General features: G+C 39.7%; 1 protein-coding gene across 1 annotated transcript in view; it reads left to right on the plus strand.

Moving 5' to 3' along the window:
- The first annotated feature begins 859 nt into the window (after nucleotides 1–859).
- RNASET2 (ribonuclease T2) overlaps nucleotides 860–19986 on the plus strand; it is a 39211-nt gene continuing 20084 nt past the window's right edge. Inside the window, exons 1-4 of the mRNA XM_034765235.1 lie at nucleotides 860–1014; nucleotides 8211–8315; nucleotides 10777–10843; nucleotides 18938–18993. Coding sequence (XP_034621126.1) covers nucleotides 8227–8315; nucleotides 10777–10843; nucleotides 18938–18993 — 212 coding nt within the window. The 5' untranslated portion in view covers nucleotides 860–1014; nucleotides 8211–8226. The remainder of the gene's footprint in view (nucleotides 1015–8210; nucleotides 8316–10776; nucleotides 10844–18937; nucleotides 18994–19986) is intronic.

Raw genomic sequence — 19986 nt, forward strand, 5'->3', positions numbered from 1 at the left:
ATTGCCCTCGAGATCACAGCTACAATTAGGGCAACTGACCTAAATGGTGGAACCCCAAAAAGTTGGGAGGTGAATAATGGAGATAGCCTTGGGGCTCCAGGGGGAAACATGGGCAAATAGATCATTTTGCATCATGGCTTGAGTCTGGAGAAAAGATCCTTAAGATTTGGATAGGAAGAGGTCATCAGGAACTTTTGTGAAGGTAGTTTTAAGAGGAGTGGATTTTGTTGTGTGTTTCGGTGCTCAACCCCCTGCACCTTTTTACACTTTATTTTCATGCTTTATAGCAGACATATTGGATCCCGCTGTTGTTTGGTGCATGGGCACAAGCAGATATGTACATATATACACACAGGGCTGTCAAGCTGTGTCATCTTGAATGAGGGAGTTAATATTGATATATGAATGCAGTCTTCAAATGTCTCATCTAAACCACACCGCAAAATCCTTCTCAGGAGAGCTTTTGAAAAGAACGGCAGCTTAGTGTACAAAGAAGGTGTCTCCCCCAACACAAGTGAGCCTCAGCTGGTGAGTGCTAGTGGAAAGGCGGGGTGTGTGAAATCAGGGAATGGTGCATTAAGGTAATACAAACACATTGTTAAGCCTTAGCCGGAGCAGACTGTACCTACTTCTGCGAGATACAGGAAGGTTCAGGCTGAGATTTGCCAAGGAAGAAGTTGGACACCCAAACCCCACTGAATTTCAGTGGGAGCTGCTGGGTGCCTAACTCTCTTTGAGGACCCCAGCCTCTTTCTAACACATTGCTTAACGCTCCCAGAGATAGCCCCGCCAATGGGAGCCCACTGCACTGAATGGTGCCTCACGTGTCTGCGGCTCACCCGCCCTGGCTGAAAGGGGGAAAGGGCAGAGCAGGGGCCGGGATACAGCCCTGTCGGGGGCGGGGTTTAATGCCGGCTGCTCCGAGTTGTTGACGGAAGTGGCCTCCTGCGCTGTAGCAAGGCGGCTGCTTCCTGAACAAGACCGTGTCTCCGGCGTTGCGTTAACAAAGGCCAGGTAAGGTGTGCGCATGGCTGGGTTCGCGCCTCTCCTCTCTGGGTGGCGCGGGGGAGGGAGCTGAGGCTGAATCCCTGGTGCCTGCTTTTCCTGGGAACTGCTCAGATAGACAAGCACCGGCCAGCGTCACCCCGTCGCTCCCCAAATCAAAGCTTTGTTGGTGTGACTCGCCACACAATTGCTTCCCCGGATGTCTGTTACAGCTGGCTGCAGTGTATTGAGCAGCTGCCTAGTTTGTTGTCTGGGATGTAATCCCAGACGTCAATTTGCCAGTGTTGTCCCTCTCTGATTGGGTAGCAAGTTGTTGCCCCGCACGATGCAAAATGTCTCATCCCTTTCCTTTCTCCTGGGATTATGCAGTTTTTATTCAGTTTTCAATGTGCCCCACCAAATTTAGCACACACAAAAAATATGGCTAATGGGCCAACGACCAAAAAATATCTCCTAATTCTTAATCCATACACAGAGTCCCTCATTCAATATTTCCCCTCAGAGGAACCCTTGAAGAACAGATGTGATCTCTGGTTATAAGGTTTTTTAGTTAGTTAATAAAACCTGGAGAGGGATTGTGTTCTCCTGAGTGTTATCATAGCAACTAGCACAGAGCAGGACAGTACTCTCTTGACATTGTTGCAAATTAGTTAAGTGTCCCTGAAGATCAACAGATCCAGACTGGGGTGTGTGTGTGTGTGTGTGTGTGTGTGTGTGAGTGAAGTGGGGGGAGTCAATTCCAGAGCTAAGGACTAGGGCTATCGATTAATCGCAGTTAACTCACATGATTAACTCAAAATATTAATTGTGATAAATTAATCACAATTAATCGCACTGTTAAACAGTAGAATATCAATTGAAATATATTAAATATTTTGGATATTTTTCTACATTTTCATATATATCGTATTCTGTGTTGTAATTGAAATCAAAGTGTATATTATTTTTTATTACAAATACACCTCTACCCCGATATAACGCTGTCCTCGGGAGCCAAAAAATCTTCTTGCATTATAGGTGAAACCGCATTATATCGAACTTGCTTTGATTCGCTGGAGTGCGCAGCCCGCCCCCCCCACTCCCGGAGCGCTTCTTTACCATGTTATATCCGAATTCACGTTATATCGGGTCGCGTTATATCAGGGTAGAGGTGTATTTGCACTGTAAAAATGATAAACAAAAGAAAATAGTATTTTTCAATTCACCTCATACAAGTACTGTAGTGCAATCTCTTTGTTGTGAAAATGCAATTTAGAAAAGTAGATTTTTTTTGTTACATAACTGCACTCAAAAACAAAACAATGTCAAACTTCAGAGCCTACAAGTCCACTCAGTCCTACTTCTTGTTCAGCCAATCGCTAAGACAAACAAGTTTGTTTACATTTACAGGAGATAATGCTGCCCTCTTCTTATTTACAATGTCACCAGAAAGTGAGAACAGGCATTTGCATGGCACTTTTGTAGCGGGCATTGCAAGGTATTTACGTGCCAGATATGCTAACCATTCGTATGCCCCTTCATGCTTCGGCCACCATTCCAGAGGACCTGCTTCCATGCTGATGACGCTAGTTAAAAAAATTACGAATTAATTACATTTGTGACTGAACTTCTTGGAGGAGAATTGTATGTCCCCTGCTCTGTTTTACCCGCATTCTGCCATATATTTCATATTATAGCAGTCTCGGATGATAACCCAGCACGTTGTTCATTTTAAGAACACTTTCACTGCAGATTTTACAAAATGCAAAGAAGGTACCAATATGAGATTTTTAAAGATAGCTACAGCACTCGTCCCAAGGTTTAAGAATCTGAAGTACCTTTCAAAATTTTAGAGGGATGATGTGTAGAGCAATGCTTTCAGAAGTCTTAAAAGAGCAATGCTCTGATGCAGAAACTACAGAATCCGAACCACCAAAAAAGAAAATCAACCTTCTGCTGGTGGCATTTGACTCAGATAATGAAAATGAACATGCGTCGGTCCGCACTGCTTTGGATTATTAGCTAGCAGAACCCATCATCAGCATGGATGCATGTCCCCTGGAATGGTAGTTGAAACATGAAGGGACATATGAATCTTTAGCACATCTGGCACGTAAATACCTTGCGATGCTGGCTCCAACAGTGCCATTAAAACATCTGTTCTCACTTTCAGGTGACGTAAACTAGAAGCCGGCAGCATTATCTCCTGCAAATGTAAACAAACTTGTTTGTCTGAGCGATTTGCTGAACAAGTAGGACTGAGTGGACTTGCAGGCTCTGAAGTTTTATTTTTATTTTAATGCAGTTTTTTTTACATAATTCTACATTTGTATGTTCAACTTTCATGATAAAGAGATTGTACTACAGTTCTTGTATTAGGTGAATTGAAAAATACAATTTCTTTTGTTTTTTTACAGTGCAAATACTTGTAATCAAAAATAAATATAAAGTGAGCACTGTACACTTTGTCTTCTGTGTTGTAATTGAAATCAATATATTTGAAAATGTAGAAAACATCCAAAAATCTTTAAATAAATGGTATTCTATTATTGTTTAACAGTGCGATTAATCATTCGATTAATTTTTTTAATCACAGGATTAATCGCGGTTAATTTTTTAAATCACTTGACAGCCCTACTAAGGACCATTACATTGAGAGTATCTCGCACCAAGTTTCCTCATATTTGAAACAGGAACTCATATGCAATTGTACTGTGATGTAATCTCTATGACCTGGATCCTGCAAACAGTTATATATGGGTTTAACTTTACACATGTGAGTTGTCCCATTGGCTTCAGTAGGATAATTCACATGCATAAAGTGAGGTTTACCATGTGTAGTTTTGCAGGACTGGGGTGGCAGGTAACTAGGACTCCATAAAGTTCTTTTGTAGGTCAACAGCTACGCTATGGATCGGCAACCTTTGGCACGCGGCCCGGCCGGGCCGGTTTGTCTACCTGCTGTGTCCGCAGGTTCAGCCGATCGCAGTTCCCACTGGCCGCGGTTTGCCGTCCCAGGCCAATGGAGGCTGCGGGAAGTGGCGCGGGGCAAGGGATATGCTGGCCGCCACTTCCCGCCACCCCCATTGGCCTGGAGCGGCGAACTGTGTCAGTGGGAGCCGCAATCGGCTGAACCTGTGGACGCAGCAGGTAGACAAACCAGCCCGGCCCGCCAGGGTGCTTACCTGGCAGGCTGCATGCCAAAGGTTGCTGATCCCTGACCTATACCTTATACTCCCCCTGAAAACAAATCAGAGGGCAAGGCAAGGTTAGAGAGCCCCAGTATAATATCCTGTCTACCAGAAGTGCTGCATAATTCTTTTCTTCCTCTCTTTTTGATGAAAAGTGTTATTTCTGGTAGTTTGAAGGAGTATCTTTCAACAACTCCTTGGTAAATTAGACAAGGGAGTATAAAATATCTTTCAATTTCTATCTCCCTTCTGTCACATTACATTCACCGTCATACCTGTTGTATCTCCATGATGCTGTGTACTTTGCAATTTCAGTATTATTTAATAAGATATTTATACATCGTCGTCATGGTATGAACACCTCACAAATACCAGTGAATTAAAGTTTGCAACACTCCTGGAGGTGTGGAGTATTATTATCCCTAGGTGGGTAAATGGAGGCACAGATCAGCCCAAGATCCCACTGGAAGTGAATGGTACAGATGGAAACAAAATGTAGATTGCCTCATTGAGCGGCTTGTGCCCTAACTATAAAACCACACTTCCTCCCTTTCATGCTGCCTGTATGGGGTGATAAGTCTGTCTGCCTTTTTGTTGTGTGTTTTACTGTGGTACAGTTGTCTGCTAGTGAGCAGCTTCTATTTAGGCCCCTGTAAGCGGTCTAGCCCATTGTAATGATCTATTCTGCCCAATGAGTTATATAATTTTTTTTCTAGTTATTTAAGTACTATTCAGACTTGAAAAGGGTTGTTTGCTCCAATGTTGTGGAGATTTAATGTTGCTGAAGCTAAAGAGCATTGTTATATCAGAATTTAATGTGTGTTGATCGGGTTTTTGGATGAGGCCCCCTACTGCTTTGCATTGGAGAAAGTGTGTGCTGTCTTGCTTGAGATGGCACCTGAAGCTTAGTGTCCATTTGTGCATGTTCATATGTAAGGGTGACTGCCATAGTTTTCCCCTTTGGCCATCATTGCAGGAGTTTGTTTGCATGTATAATACGTTGTGATAAAAGTTATAAAACACACATTAGTTAATTAAATTATTTAAGCAGTTACTCTACTACGTTTCTCAGCATTCTTTGGATCTGTGTTCCTTAACTGAAGTACAAACTGGAGAATTGTTAGAAATTTGAGTTTTATAAGCCAGCCTCTCTTTTAAAGCAAATAAGAAATCACAGAAAGGAAACTAAACGTGGTTAAATGATAGTGTTTACAACATCAAAATTGAACTCAACGTGGAATGTTATGCTTTTCAAGAGATAATAAAGCAGATCAATTAATTCACAGTTTTAACATAATCTAAGGCAAACTTCCCTAGTTTTAGACTAGTCTGAGCAGGTGATTTTTGATATCAACGTGGAACTATGGTTCTTTAAGCTTGATTTGAGATAAGAATCTATATTTATCTGCCAATGGAGTTACGGGACTACTGATGTCATTTCAACTAAACAATTCTAAATGGAATTTTAAAATTTTAGAGAAGCTTCTTAATTACCAAAGAATTGTTTTATCCAGGTGACACTCATAGACAAGCTTTACCACTAACACACACACCAAATTATCAAATATTAAACCCAAATATAATATGCAGGTAATTATCTGGAAGCTTTTGTAATTTCTCTGGAATTTCACCAACACTGAAAGCTCTTGCCTTAGTTTAAACAACGGTTGAAATAGTGGTAAAACCTTCATCTTGCTAGCCAATTCAAAGCTTTTTCCTCTTTTAAGAAGCTATCAGTTCTCTTGATCACAAAATCTGTATGATTTTTAGACTGAGCTCTCAGAAACACTCTGGGTTTCTCACAGCTAATTTTTGCTGTAGGGAAGCACAGTTTTCTGTTGTAAATAGTACAAAGCTTGGTTAGGGTAATGAGTTTCTCCAGCATCAATGCTTTCCATTGAGTTAGTGATTCAGTATAACTAAACTAAACGTGTTAGTGAAATACAAGTGCACATTATACATTTTAGTCATCCAGAGGGTTTTAACTCAGGTTTATGCTTTCTGAGAAGCACTTAGTCTAGCCATAACCAAGTCATCGTTGGGTAAACAATACATTGTTTTTATAAAAGTCATTTTGCTGATTTTTAGTTAGAACTGCAGTGAAGCTTGGTTCTCTAGCTCAGCTTCTCAGCTGCGTTTCTCTGGACTGATAAAGTTCATTCAGGTGATTCACTGTCGGGGTTATGGTCTTATTCTTTTTCCAGCCTTCACAGTGATCTTCCTAGATAGGACTTTAAAAGTCAGCGTTAATAGAAAGCTAAAATCTTGTCTATCATGAGCAAATACAAAGCAAGGGGGCACTCTAGCTAGCCAATGACAGTCCAGCTTAAAGTCTCTCTCAGCTAGGTGTTTTGGCTTTGGGAAGCAGACCAGCAGGTTGAACAAAATGGAATTTCCCGTCCCACACTTTCTGCTGGGCAATGCTGCCTGGTTCTCTTCTTGGCAAAGACTTGAAGTTTCCACTCAGGATATGAGTTGTGTCCCTTCTGTTCATCCAATGAGAGAAAGAGGCATCACCTTTATGGCTTCTTGCAACTTTGTCTAGAAAACTCCAGTTTCGTTGTTCAAACCACCTTGTACTATACCGATTTGTGTAATAGGAATTTGATAATAGGGAGGTACATGGAAGTAATTAGGTCATTATGTTTTGCCCCCAATTTCTTTTTGTAATGATTCTGACACTGCTCATCTCCAGGGAGGCTCATTTCTCTTGAATCACCTTTTCTTGCTCTCACTGGGTTGATCTGCAGCTGATGCAAGCAGTTTCCCCAAAACAGAACAGATTTTGCTGGTCAGGAATTTAGTTGTAGGGGAAGAAGCTGTAACCACTGGAGTTGCAGATTGGCCTCTGTCATGTGACATGATATTAAGCTTTGTGTCACTGGTCCAAGTCATATGACTGAGACTAGGAAATGAAATTTGAGTCTCTCACCAGCACTCCTGCATGTTACAGTGCTGATGGAAAATGGTGGGGAAACTACATCAAAATTATCTTATTTTTTCAATTCAAAATTTTAATTGAAAACTTGTAGAATGGTTGAAATCTGAAAAAAAAAAATGATTAGCAATAGGGTCACACTCTTTTCCAAGAAATCATGAAATAGCTCTCTGTTTTCTAGCTCCAAACTTTCAGGACCAGATTTTCAAACTAGGTCTCCATTTTGGCAGGCACAATTTTCCACTTGCAATTAATTGTTCCCACACAGCTTTCCTGGCAATGCATTGTGGATGCAAAAGAGAAAGTCTGCGTTAAAAATCAGGCCCTCCCTATGCCTTTGATCCTACCTGAACTGTGTGCGGAAGGCTTTAAGTTCTAGTTATCTTGGGTGTTACTTTTTACAATCTCACTTTCAGATAGATGTGAGTTCTAACTTGGTGGTGTCCCCTGAATAAGCACTCAAGGTGAAACTCCACACTGTGCAAAGGGCCAGCACAAAGATTACAAACCACTTAAATGCCACTTAAACCTTATTGTGAGGGCTGAAGTGTAACTATTATTAAGTAGAACATAGGCCTTCCGCTGGCCTTCTGCATAGGTGGGAGTTTCAACTGTAGAAAATAAATGATACTTTAGTCCCAATGAGCTTTCATGAAGGTCCAGCCTGGATGGGCCAAACAGAATATTAGTGTTAAATTTGAGGTTTCCTAAATTAATCACGTTGTGCATTTGAACTCAACAGTAATGTAAGTTTATGCGACATAAAGCTTATTTACATATAAATATTATGGTTCAGCTCTCAATGTATGTCAAGGGCCAGCTTTCCAATGGTATAATGTGCTGTACAAGTAAGACAAAAGACAGTGCTTTCCGCCCTGATTCTAGTGAAATATGAAATTTAACACTTCAAACAAAAAAATCATGTACAGCTTTCAATATTCATGTGTTAAAATAAGTTGTGTTGTTTGTTTTAAATTTCACATAGCATTGATAACTTCTGTTGTTTCTGTAATGTCTGCAGGTTGTTTATTTCTAACATCTAAAACCTAGAAAATATCTGACTGGTAATTTTTACAGATTTCTTTTTCTCTTTATAGATATATATTACATAAAATGAAGCCGGCTACAGGACATTATTTGATTCTGGGTTGTTTTTGTCTGGCTTTCTATTCTGGGTGTACTTCATATAAATTCCTGGAAAGGTAAGTTATCAGTTGGAAAAGTTTCTAATATCTTACCAAGTTTGTTTATTTGTTTTTAAAGCAGAACTTAAACTTCTGGAATATGGTCAGGTTTTTATCAATGTGACATTTTTGTTTCATCTTGTGCTATTTTGATGCACTATATTTTTGTCTCTGTCTGCATAGTTAGCATAATGATACCGTATGAATAAAGTTGCTTTTTTATGCCTAAGAAAAATTTGTTAATATGGTTTACATTTGTTAATATGGCAGAAAGAAGAAGGGAGGGAACTTGTTTCAGTTAAAAACATTACAGTTGTGCTTCATAATTAATTTTAATCTAGTATTTGTTTTAGGCAGTGCCTATAAATAATAAATGGAAAACCTGCTCAATGTTGTGTTAATTTAGATAGCTAATGAAACTGACAAGTTTTTAAGCATGACCACTGTGACAATGAAAATGTTTATTAGGCCTGAGACAGACCCATTTTTTGCTGTGTTAGAGGTGGTGGTAGTAGATGTTCTTTAAAAGGTATATCATAATTTCAGTTAGTAAAGGTCCTAGGTGCTTTTGACTCACTAGCTAAGGGTATATCTACACTTAAAATGTTACAGCAACGCAGGGTACACCATTGTATCACTTCTGTGAAGACACTACCTACACTAATGGGAGGGATTCTCCCGTCAGCATAGGTAATCCATCTTCCGGAGAGATAGTAGCTAGGTCCATGGACCTAGTGCTGGCTACACTGGGGAATAGGTCAGTAAAACTACATCGCTCAGTTGCAAATTTTTCACACCCCTGAATTACTTACCAATATCCATTCCTAGTGCAGACCAGGCCTAAAAGATGCATAGCTCAAAGTGGCAGGTAATGGCTCAGTTTTTCTGCAATTAATTATTCTAGAATTATCTGTTATGTGAATGGGTCATATTCAGAGAGGGAAGCTATTCTGTTATCAAGCCTAAATCCATTGTATGGTTTCTGATATTCTGGGAGAGAGACTCAAATTCATGACATTTTCTCTGAGAAGTAGGTTGATAGTTCTCCACAATGGGAGCCATGTAGGTGCCAAATGAGTTTAGTTGTCACAGGATTAGGCGGGAGGTGGGGTGTGTGTGTTGTGGTGCCTGGGCTTTAAGCACCTAAATCCGTTTGTGGATCTGGCCCTAAGTTAATAAAGTTTTTGAGTCTGTGTATAGGGGGTAATGTTTAGTTTTGGAATGATTAGTATAGTAGTGGAACTTCTACAATTTCAAGTCCAAAAAAAGAGAGTTTTGTTGTGTGGGGGGTTATTTTTTATTTAGAACTCACATAGCACAAGGACATCTTTCACTGTTGCAAAATATTAGAAGATCCAACAATAACTGTGTAATATAAGGCCAGTTAGTGATCTGATCTCAGTAGGAAAAATGTTGATGGTTATTATTGTGGCTATGCCTGATTTGTTCCACAGCTGTTGAGTATAATGAATTAAAAACCACACATAAATCTGACTGTCTGTTTAGTTGGCTACATTTTATCTCTTAATAATGCAAAACCACAGATGGACAGATTCAGAATTGAGGATAACTTCATGACAACTTAAAACCATAAATATATTTTTCTGCTTCCCCCTGCTTGGGGAAAATTAATCTTCTCAAATAATTGCTTTATTTCCTTATTCTCTTTCACATTCATTCTAACGAAGGGCATATGACAAATTGGCAGTTCATAAGAGGTTAACAGCAATTTACTCTGTCAGTTCTGCAGGTCATTCTGTTGGCTTGAGCAAATTGAGGTTTTGAAAGATTTTAACATATGCTTTATTTAATAACTACTATTATACATGACAACCTTTTCCCCCCATTATTTCCACCCCCTGTTTCTGAATGCATCTGCAGCTATCCAGTCTCCTTATTCCACTCTTTTCCTAGCCCACCCCAAATTGTTAACCTGGCTTTACTCCTCAATATGAATCTGTTGTGTAAGTGCATTGCCCTTACAGTCATGTCATTTTCACCACTCCTGTGTGATCATAGTGATTGTTTTAGAAGAACACTTACCATTTCAAGAATGCTGTCCACACCCTTTTCAAATAACACAGACATGAAGAAAAATTAGGAGATTCTTGGCACCCTCTAAATGTGCTCTTATTGTAATAAGAAAAAGGGTCCACCTGCTCTTCTAAATCTAATAAAATTACGTATTACTATTCTCTATATATTAAATAGAAAATCTGTAGGGAGATGAGCTGCCATCAGTGGAATTTGTTTAGCAATAAGTAAAATATTAATAACAATCAAAACCCACTATTGCTTTGTGCACTGCCTTATATGGCAAGTCCCTACTCCTTGTTTGGGGTCCTTAGGCAAAGCTGCAATAGAAAGAATAAATAATAATTGATTAAAATCAATGTGTGTTACACTACTTAGCAATGTGGAGGAGTTTTGCTTTTTGAAATGCGTGAGGAAACTAAATATTTCGTCTCTTCTTCTCCAGTGAGCACCATCCTCACACTTGGAAAAAGCTGTTCCTTGTTCATCACTGGCCCGTGACCGTATGCAAGGTGAGCTTTGTTTTGTTTTTGATTTTTAAATACATCATTGTAAATGGAACTGTGTAGATCATGCAGTATATGACTGAAAATAAGATGAACCTAGTATTATAGTAAAATCCCTGAAATATTTAAACCTACTTACATTTTGGTACTCTCACTTCTCTGAGTATTGGTTAATATCTGTTGTTTGTCACATCTTTCAGTGGCTCGAGAACAACAGTAAAGAACAAAAAGAAGAACAGGAGTACTTGTGGCACCTTAGAGACTAACAAATTTATTAGAGCATAAGCTTTCGTGGACTACAGCCCACTTCTTCGGATGAATATAGAATGGAACATATATTGAGGAGATATATATACACACATACAGAGAGCATAAACAGGTGGGAGTTGGGTGAATGCCCACTTCGTCAAACGCATGACGAAGTGGGCATTCACCCATGAAAGCTTATGCTCCAATACATCTGTTAGTCTTAAAGGTGCCATAGGACCCTCTGTTAGTTCAATTTAGTGGGCAGTTACTTACATGATGAAGTCAATGGACTATTCATAAGAATAACTGTCTACCAATTTGATTAAGCTTCGCAATATTGGCTCTATTGTTTTAGTGCTGTCATTAAATATCGGTTAAACTGAAAAAATCAATATCTATCACTGATATGCCCAGGAATTCTGGCAGGAATTCTAGAACACAGAGTTTCCAGATGCGTTTGTAAAGTGCTTAGCAAATAAATGTACTTCCCTTCAGTCCCAATGACATTAAATTCTGTTAAGTGTTTTTTTTTTTAGCGACGTAGGAGACACAACAGAGATCTGCTTTTTTGCTGCTGACTTGAAATTTAAGTTTAATTTTTTTGGGGGTTCTTAATCAGATTGGCTGAGGCAGGGTGGTATGATCCTGTGAGTAATAAAGAGAAGCCTCAACTAGGGCAAGTGTTACTGCTACACATCTGGAACCGCAATTCTGAGGGAGACACGTTTATACCTCTAACTGTAGCATTTGGGGGCACACTCTCTTGTTTAAGGGCAGCTTTTTAGGCTTGTCAGCCCTGTTTCAGGAATCAAATTAGGGAGAAAAGCAGCAACAGTAAAACACATACAGTGTTAAACTCTTCTGAGGGGAGCAGGAGTTGTGCTCTACAGTATTCTAAATTGGGGGGGGGGGCAGTGATAGTGGAGAACTTAACAGCCAATTTTTCAAACATGATAGTTGATTTCGGGTGTCCAATTTGAGGCATGTTAGGTCTGATTTTCAATGCTCTTGGGTGCACACAGTTCACAGTTACTTCAGTTGTACTTCTGCTGGTGTGCACTTCTGAAAATCTGGCGACAGGTCAAGCATTTAAACGGAGGCAACCCAAAATCAAGGGCCTTGCAAATCTTTGGTTAAATGAATGAGACATGCAGACCATCAAAGTAAAATATTTTACTACTGTGCATCCACCCTGGCTGCTGCTTTTAATTTTAGAACTCTGATGTTGGCTGAAAAGTTGTATAACCCTCTGAGCTAAAATGGAGAAGCTGCAAGCAGGATAACTGAAGACTTGGCAAGCTACCGAAAAGGCAGGCTCTCTAAACAGTAATCCTTACAGTGTCTCATGTAGGGAGAGGAATCAACCTGGATACAAGTGTATCTAATGGACTAGAGAAACTCCAAAAGAATATAATCATTAGGTGACTTTTTGTACTGTTTCACACCCTGGAGTGGTTACAAGTTCCACCTCCTATGTTTTCAAAACTTATAGATTTCTTCTTGTTAACATCATGTAATATATGGAAGTAGGATTCCAGAATGCAACTGTAGTTGGTTTAAAAAAAATAGAGTTTTTTAAGCTGCAAAACAATCTGTTTCTTAAGTGTCTTTCAAATGATTTACATATTAATTTCAGGAGGAAAATATCACTAGCATTGTGCCTTCTTTTTTCAAAATGATTAATAAACTACTCTGATGACTTTAAAAAAATGACTGGATACAGGAGATTGCAACACAGATTCTATCATTCATGTTTGTGAAGTGCTTTGATGATGGAATACTCTATGCAAATGATTATTATTATTATTAGGTTATATTTCCTGAAGGGGTGGAGTGGGTGTGTGTGTCTGTCAGTCAGTCAGCCACTTTGCTTATATGCAGGGCTGTTTCCAGGAGGTTAAACTCTTGCTTGGCGTGCAGATGACTTTCATCTTTATTCCTACCAGCTGTAATTGTTTGTGTGTACAGAAAAGATATTCAGAAAACTGCAGATCTTTCTTTAGTAAATTAAAATGAAATCTGCTTAATGATCACTTTGAAATCCCTTGAGTAGAGTGTACATGCTAGAAAATAGAGACCATATGTACCTTAGATGTTTATACATTTTAAGCTATTACTTTATTGTGTATGGTAACTTTTGAGTAAATTTTTTCTCTGACTTGATTAGATTGGACATTATATGTTTAGGTTTTGTGTTAATAGATTAAGGCCAGAAGGGCCCATTAGGGTCAACTAGTCTGACCTCCTGCATAACACAGGCTTTAGAATTTCACCTAGTGATTCCTACAGTGGAGAAAATTGTTCTTCCTGCTCCATAAGTGAACATTATTGAGCCCAGTAACTTGTGGGTGAACTAGACCATCTCTTTTAGAAAGGTATCCCATCTCAATTTAATGACCCCGAGTGATGATGAATTTACCGCTTCCCTTAATAAATTGTTCCAATGATTAATCAACCTCCCATAAAAGTAGCACTTTGTGCAATTAATTTTTTTCTAATGTCAACTTCCTATTACTTAGCCTTTGAGTCACTTTGACACTTTCACTGCTATTTGTAATACAGAGATAATATAAACTACTAAAAAGCTGTGCTTGAGAACTCTTTTTAAAGGAGGGGTGTGCTGTTACGCTTGACTCATCATCGTGGCTTCAGTGATGGTGAGCTAACAGTTACTTTATGATTCTGTAGGAGTTAGAGGACTATTCAATCCTAGGGGATTGTGAACCCTGTTAGATGGGAATGGGAACAGTTAAATAGGAAAGGTTGTCTCCCCAGCTAAGGAACTGGAGGAGGGAAGCTTTTATGACTGTGCCTTTCTTTCTTGGAGTTGATTAAGGTAGAGGGTCTATTTTAAGTGCTGCCTGCTCTGGAGATACTTATTTTGGCAAACAGTAGCAGTAGCTGCCCTGCCATTCATTGGGAATATGGAGGCCTGTGGAGAGGGGAAATCTGTTGCAAGAGTTTGGTCATCCAGTCTCTGTCTTGGTGAGCAAGGGGAGAACAGGAAGGAAGATAAAGGCCACATCCTCAGCTCTGCTTAAATCTGCTTTGCACCACCCATAGCAATTGAACAAATGAGAAATGAGAGAGCCACCTAGGAGAAAGGAAACAGGGCTGACTGTTAAACAGAATGCATTGGTGACACAATGGTGCCGCAATACCACCAACACCAATTCCAGGGCAGACTGCTAAAAACCAGGGCACAAATCCCTAATTGGTTGAGAGTTTTAAACATAAATTTTATCAACTAACTGCACCAAGTGTAAACTCCTCAGGTACTTTAACAGTCTTAACATGGAGTCACAGACAGTCCTTGGATATTCCATCTGTCTTGCCACCCAGGTGAGTCAGTCTCTGTGATAGATGGTCCCTTACGCTGAGAATCACAGCAATAATCAGGTTACTCCTAATCCCAAGGGACCAGTCACTTACCCCAGGTCAACTGTGCTTTAGATCTCACACCAAAGACAACACTTGTAAACTATATGAAGTCCTATTAAATAGGGAAAGGAAACTAGAGAGTTATTTACAAGGATAAAGCAAGCAAATATAGGCTCTGTTTACATTGCCGTGGACACCCGTGACTGGTTCATGCCAGCTGACTCAGGCTCGCGGGGCTGTTTAATTGTGGTGCAGATGTTTGGGCTGGAGCCCGGGCTCTGGGACCCTCCCACCACAATTAATTAATTAATTAATTGACACCACAGTTAAACAGCGCTGACTCAGGCTAAGGGGCTGTTTAATTGTGGTGTAAATTAATAAATGTGGTAGGTTTTTAATTGCAGTGTAGACATATCCATAGACACACAAATGAGTTAGTCCTAGGTTTCAAAAGGTAATATAGGCTTTTATAATCAGCAAGCTCTGTTTGTCCTTCAGGGCTAATCCAGGCTAAGCATCTAGGGATCTCTTGCTTATACCTAGAAACACCTTGCCCTGCAGAGTCCAAGCAGCATAGAGATCCTTAATTCCTTTGGTTTGGGGTTTTTATCCACCTCCTGCCATGTGCTCTCAGCTGCAAACTCAGCTGATGGGAGGAGTCCACTTGTATGACTGATTTTCATGAGGAGGAGAGCAAAACAACAAGAAGTATCTTTAGTCCTGTTGACTGCTGTTGACTTTTTCTCACTCCAGATGTAGGGAGTTTCCAGTTGTAAGAACCAACCCTAGCCCACCTGGTATCAATAGGTCTCCTCTTTCAGGAGGGATGTAACGATTTCTGTAGAAGAGCATCTCTTCACAATAATTAATGTCCTTCTCCTGTATGCAGTCACAGAGGCTCACAATACAACTGCTCAAGTATTACACTGCAATTTGGAACACAGATATTACAAATAAGATTAATGCATGCAGCAACTTCCAAGCATTCAATAATCTAAACACTTTCTTGAAATTCTAACAATTTCACTTTCTTCTATGTATTACTCGCCATATTTGTCACAATTATCTTATCAATATTAACCCACAAGTGAGCCAGACAGATTCCAACTATGTATTTATCAGTGTCCACTTGAGACCCAGGGACCTTGGCATGAGCTGGCACCTGGTCTGCCAGCATCACACATTTCATTTAAGAATGAAACTAGTTTTCAATAATAGATTCATTAACACTGATATGATCAAAAATGTTCCTAGCTGCAGGGTTTTAGTTGTGACTGTATATTAAAAGTTACAAGGAAAAAGAGACACATCAAATAAAATAGAGTTATACTAGTTCAGCAATCAGAGGGATTATGGTGAACCACTGCTGTTTTGATGTGTCGTTAGACCAAAAAGTCCTTGCTTATGGACACCAAATAAAGTTGTTCCTTTCTTCCTCTGTTAGTCATGTGCAAACGTTGCTGTTTCTAAAAATGAGTTGGCCTGATGGCCTGCAATTTTGTGTCAGTTATGCCTTTCACATTTTCAAAATTATTTAACTGTACAGTTGCCTTTACAATATGTTCCATCTCTGAACTGGATAGTCTCGTATTTGTACTGGTGTTACCCAAGAGACGTGTTCCACTGTAGATACAATATGTTAGTGCTCAGGGTAAAATGTATTCTTCTGGATGAACTTGTTCTAAAACCAGGTTACCTCAGAGCAATTGTGTTATAGTTCTACACATCTGTGAGTATTTCCAGCAAATGTTTACTTGCAAGAGGCCTGTGCTACATATTTGTGAGGGACAGCTCTCTTCCCATATGGTCCCCATAAACTACCAGCTTATATCGTAACTACAGAAGCCAGCCTCTAGTTTCCATTTTCACTGTTGCTTTGGTGTTCATCCTGGATGAACTTATTTTTGTAGGATCTATATAAACGAAACAGATTTTCATTGAAACTAGATCTATTTATCATAGGTACTTATATGGCCCCCATTACAGTGGTCTCTGAGCACCTCACAGTCTTTTATGTATGTATCCTCACAACACCTTATTAAGTAGGGCAGTGCTATTATCCTCATTTTACAGACAGAGAGCTGATCCACAGAGATGATTGTCCAAGATCACACAGGAAGTATGTGGCAGAACTGGGAATGAACCCAGGTCTCCCAAGGATAGGGCTCTAACCAACACACCATCCTTCCTTTCAATATAAGAAGTGATAGATGGGCCCTCTGGTGGCTTGCATCTGCATTCTGGTTTTACAAATACAGTTTGAAAGATGGCTTATCATACCAAATTGGACTGTGCTGTACAGTCTGATTACCAGATGGTTCTCAAAATGTTCAAAACCAGATTGTTCTTCTTCCACACCAACTACAACATCTCAAAGAACCACAGATACTCTAAGGTAAGTAACTGTTCTGTCTTAATTGTGACTCACAAATCTGGAGGGTAATATATAGAAAGGGAAATCTGTAAAAGGTACTATGCCAGCCAGTTCAGTGTGGTGGGCCTGATTCTCTGGTACCTTGCACCTTGTCCATTTATGCTTGTGCAAAGTTTGGAGTAAAATGCTACCAGATCAGAATTCATCACTCACTTGCACTCAGTTTGCATAGGTTTCAAATGATTACATAAAGTGCAAACCAATTGAATTTCAAGCCTGGTGAGTTTAATCCATGTTCCCACCAGTCTAAGAAGGATTTCAATTTGAAGGACTGCCAACCTTTGATGTTTGACTTTCTAGGAATTTCAACGCAAGGTCTTGATCCAGTTTGCACTGAAGCTAATGGAAGTTTTGCCATTTACTTTGATGGGAGCTGGAGCTGGCCCCAAGTGATTAGCAAACTTAGTGGTCCGAGCTATTTAGGTGTAAGACAGTGTTCAAGGGAAGATGTAACTTGCTGGATAGTTGTTAATTGACTGTGTTTCTGGTTTAGCTATCTGAAGTGTTTTGATTTCACAAATCTCCTTTGAGGAGCAATGTTGTTTGTCTAATTTCCCTTCTGGAATAAAACAGACACTGGGTTTAATTGCTGTCTAGTCACTGGACTATGTAGGTGGCAAGATCAGAGAGGAAGGAAACTGGCACACATGGAAAGAAAACGTGAAAAATTAAGAATGCTGCTTTATGCATGGCATAGGACTGTAGAAGCTTGGACAATTAGTGAGGTTACAGGTCTTATTCTACCCTTCTGCAGTGTCAGAGCAGTAGCTCTGACCAAGTGAATCACACTAATTAGGGCAGGAAGGAACATGCAGAGATTAAAAGAAAAGCTAGTAGGGAGTTTTTGTTTTTTAATCAATATTTACATTAAACTATTTGGTGGTTACCAGGCAGAATATTGGAGAAAGTATGAAAATAACACTGAGTCTGACAGTCTGAGCATCAAGTTTAGTGACTGATCAGGAGCATATAACCTACACTAAAAACAACATTTTATGCACAGAGCACTCTGCTCTCCCTGTGTAATCAAGGGCTCTGCTTCCTTTCAGGTGGAAACCCCAACCCCTATATAATACACCTCTACCCCGATACAACGCTGTCCTCGGGAGCCAAAAAATCTTACCACGTTATAGGTGAAACTGCATTATATCGAACTTGCTTTGATCCACCGGAGCGTGCAGCCCCGCCCCCCCAGAGCGCTGCTTTACCGCATTATATCCGAATTCGTGTTATATCGGGTCATGTTATATTGGGGTAGAGGTGTAGTAATAGTCCGTACTCAAGCAAGTAGTTAAACTGAAATCAGCAGGATTAGTGCAAGGGTTTGCAAGACTGGGCCTCCATATTATATTTACTGAGCTCCTGGAAAGTTCCTGTATCTACTGTTCTGCCCTTTCTTTAGCAGTTAACGTTTTGCATAGGTAATTATTTGGGCTGTGAATGTGTGGTTCTCTCCCTTAATCATTGTATGTCTACTTGTATACCAGCAGTAGAATTGCTCATGGACATATACAAATTATTGTTGGCGTCAGGGCTCAGAGAACACTTTTATGCCCCCAAGAGTGGCTTAGCTGGCTAACCAGTGGAGTGGGGAAAAATGGCACGGTGGAGTGGTGCGCCCCAGGAAGTTGGCTCCCAGGGCAACCGCCCTGCTGGCCTTCCCCTAAAACTGGCCCTGGTTGATTTCACTAACACACCATTGATGGCTTCTCACAACGTTTAAAATCTCTTTGTTTTGGGAACTCTGAACTCATTGAAAGGGTCTGCTGATCTCTTAAATAGGAAACTGCTGGGAACTGCAGGCCAGATCCTCATTAGATGTAAATAAGACTTAGCTGCATTCACTTAGATGGTGCTATGCTGATTTACACTAACTGAGAATCTGCCCTTGATCTTTCAATTATTCGTGCTGCTCATTCAGCATGTTTGTGGTAAATCCCTTAGCATGCTCTAATGTTTTTAAACCCAAAATGGATTAGGTGATCTCTGACTAAGTAATGTATTTAATAAATGTTATGGACTTTTGCTTTCTTTAGATGAGTGAAAATGACTGCAAAGATCCCCCCCAGTACTGGACAATTCATGGACTATGGTAAGAACTTAAAACAAATCTTTTTAATTTCAAATTAGAAAAGAATGCCATGTTGGTCTAAATTCAGTGCTGGCGTAAGCAGGTACAGCTTCATTGACTTCAAGTGTAAGGGCCTGATTCTCCTCCTATTTACACCGGTGTAAATCAGAAATAACTTCATTAGAGACAATGCTGTAAAATGAGTTTGAGGGAGAGAAGAATCAGGCTCTTAGACTTGGGGGGGTGGGTCAATGGATCTGTACCCACTTAAAGCAGCACTGAATTTTGTCTATATCCTTATAAAAAAAGACCCAGATGTGCTTCTCTGCTATGGGATTTTAAGTCTGAAAGAGCCATGGGGCAAAATTCTGGATCCATAGAAGCTTATGGCAAAATTCCCATTGACTTCAGTGGAACAGGGTTTCACCCATGGTGTGTGATTTCATCACAGGACTGGAAGCCAGTGTGGGCTCTAATCCCATCTCTGGCATTGACTCCTGCAGTAGCTTTGAGTAAATAACTCAATGATATTTTTTTTTAATCTGTAGAATGGGGATGATAGTATTTAGGCATTACAGGGATTAGTTATTTGATTCTAGACAGGACTTTGAAGAAGAAAATGTTCATATTATGTGTCATAAGGATTAATATGCAGACTTTCAGCAACTGTAAACAGCTCCAAACTGTGGTCTGTAATCCAACTAAAAGCATCACCAGCCTTGATACGAATGTAACTTCTCTAAAATTTGTCTTATCAGTTTTATTTCTGCTTTCACTGCAAATTTACCCAGTAGGATGCATATTACAATGCCTAATTATAGTGTGTTTCTCCTTGAGTTGCTTGATTTTTATAGTTTTATGTAGGCATTTTCAGTAGCATAGGTTAGAGGTTTAATAGCATGACATATGACTTCTAATTTTGATAATAAAGTCACATCAATTTAAGATATGTTTTCCCCTTTTCCATTCCACCTATGGAAAGGAAATTATGAGAAACTTCTGAAGTGTGTTTCT

The sequence above is a fragment of the Trachemys scripta genome, chromosome 3 (genome assembly GCF_013100865.1).
Source record: "Trachemys scripta elegans isolate TJP31775 chromosome 3, CAS_Tse_1.0, whole genome shotgun sequence".
In the NCBI taxonomy this organism is placed as follows: Eukaryota; Metazoa; Chordata; order Testudines; family Emydidae; genus Trachemys; species Trachemys scripta.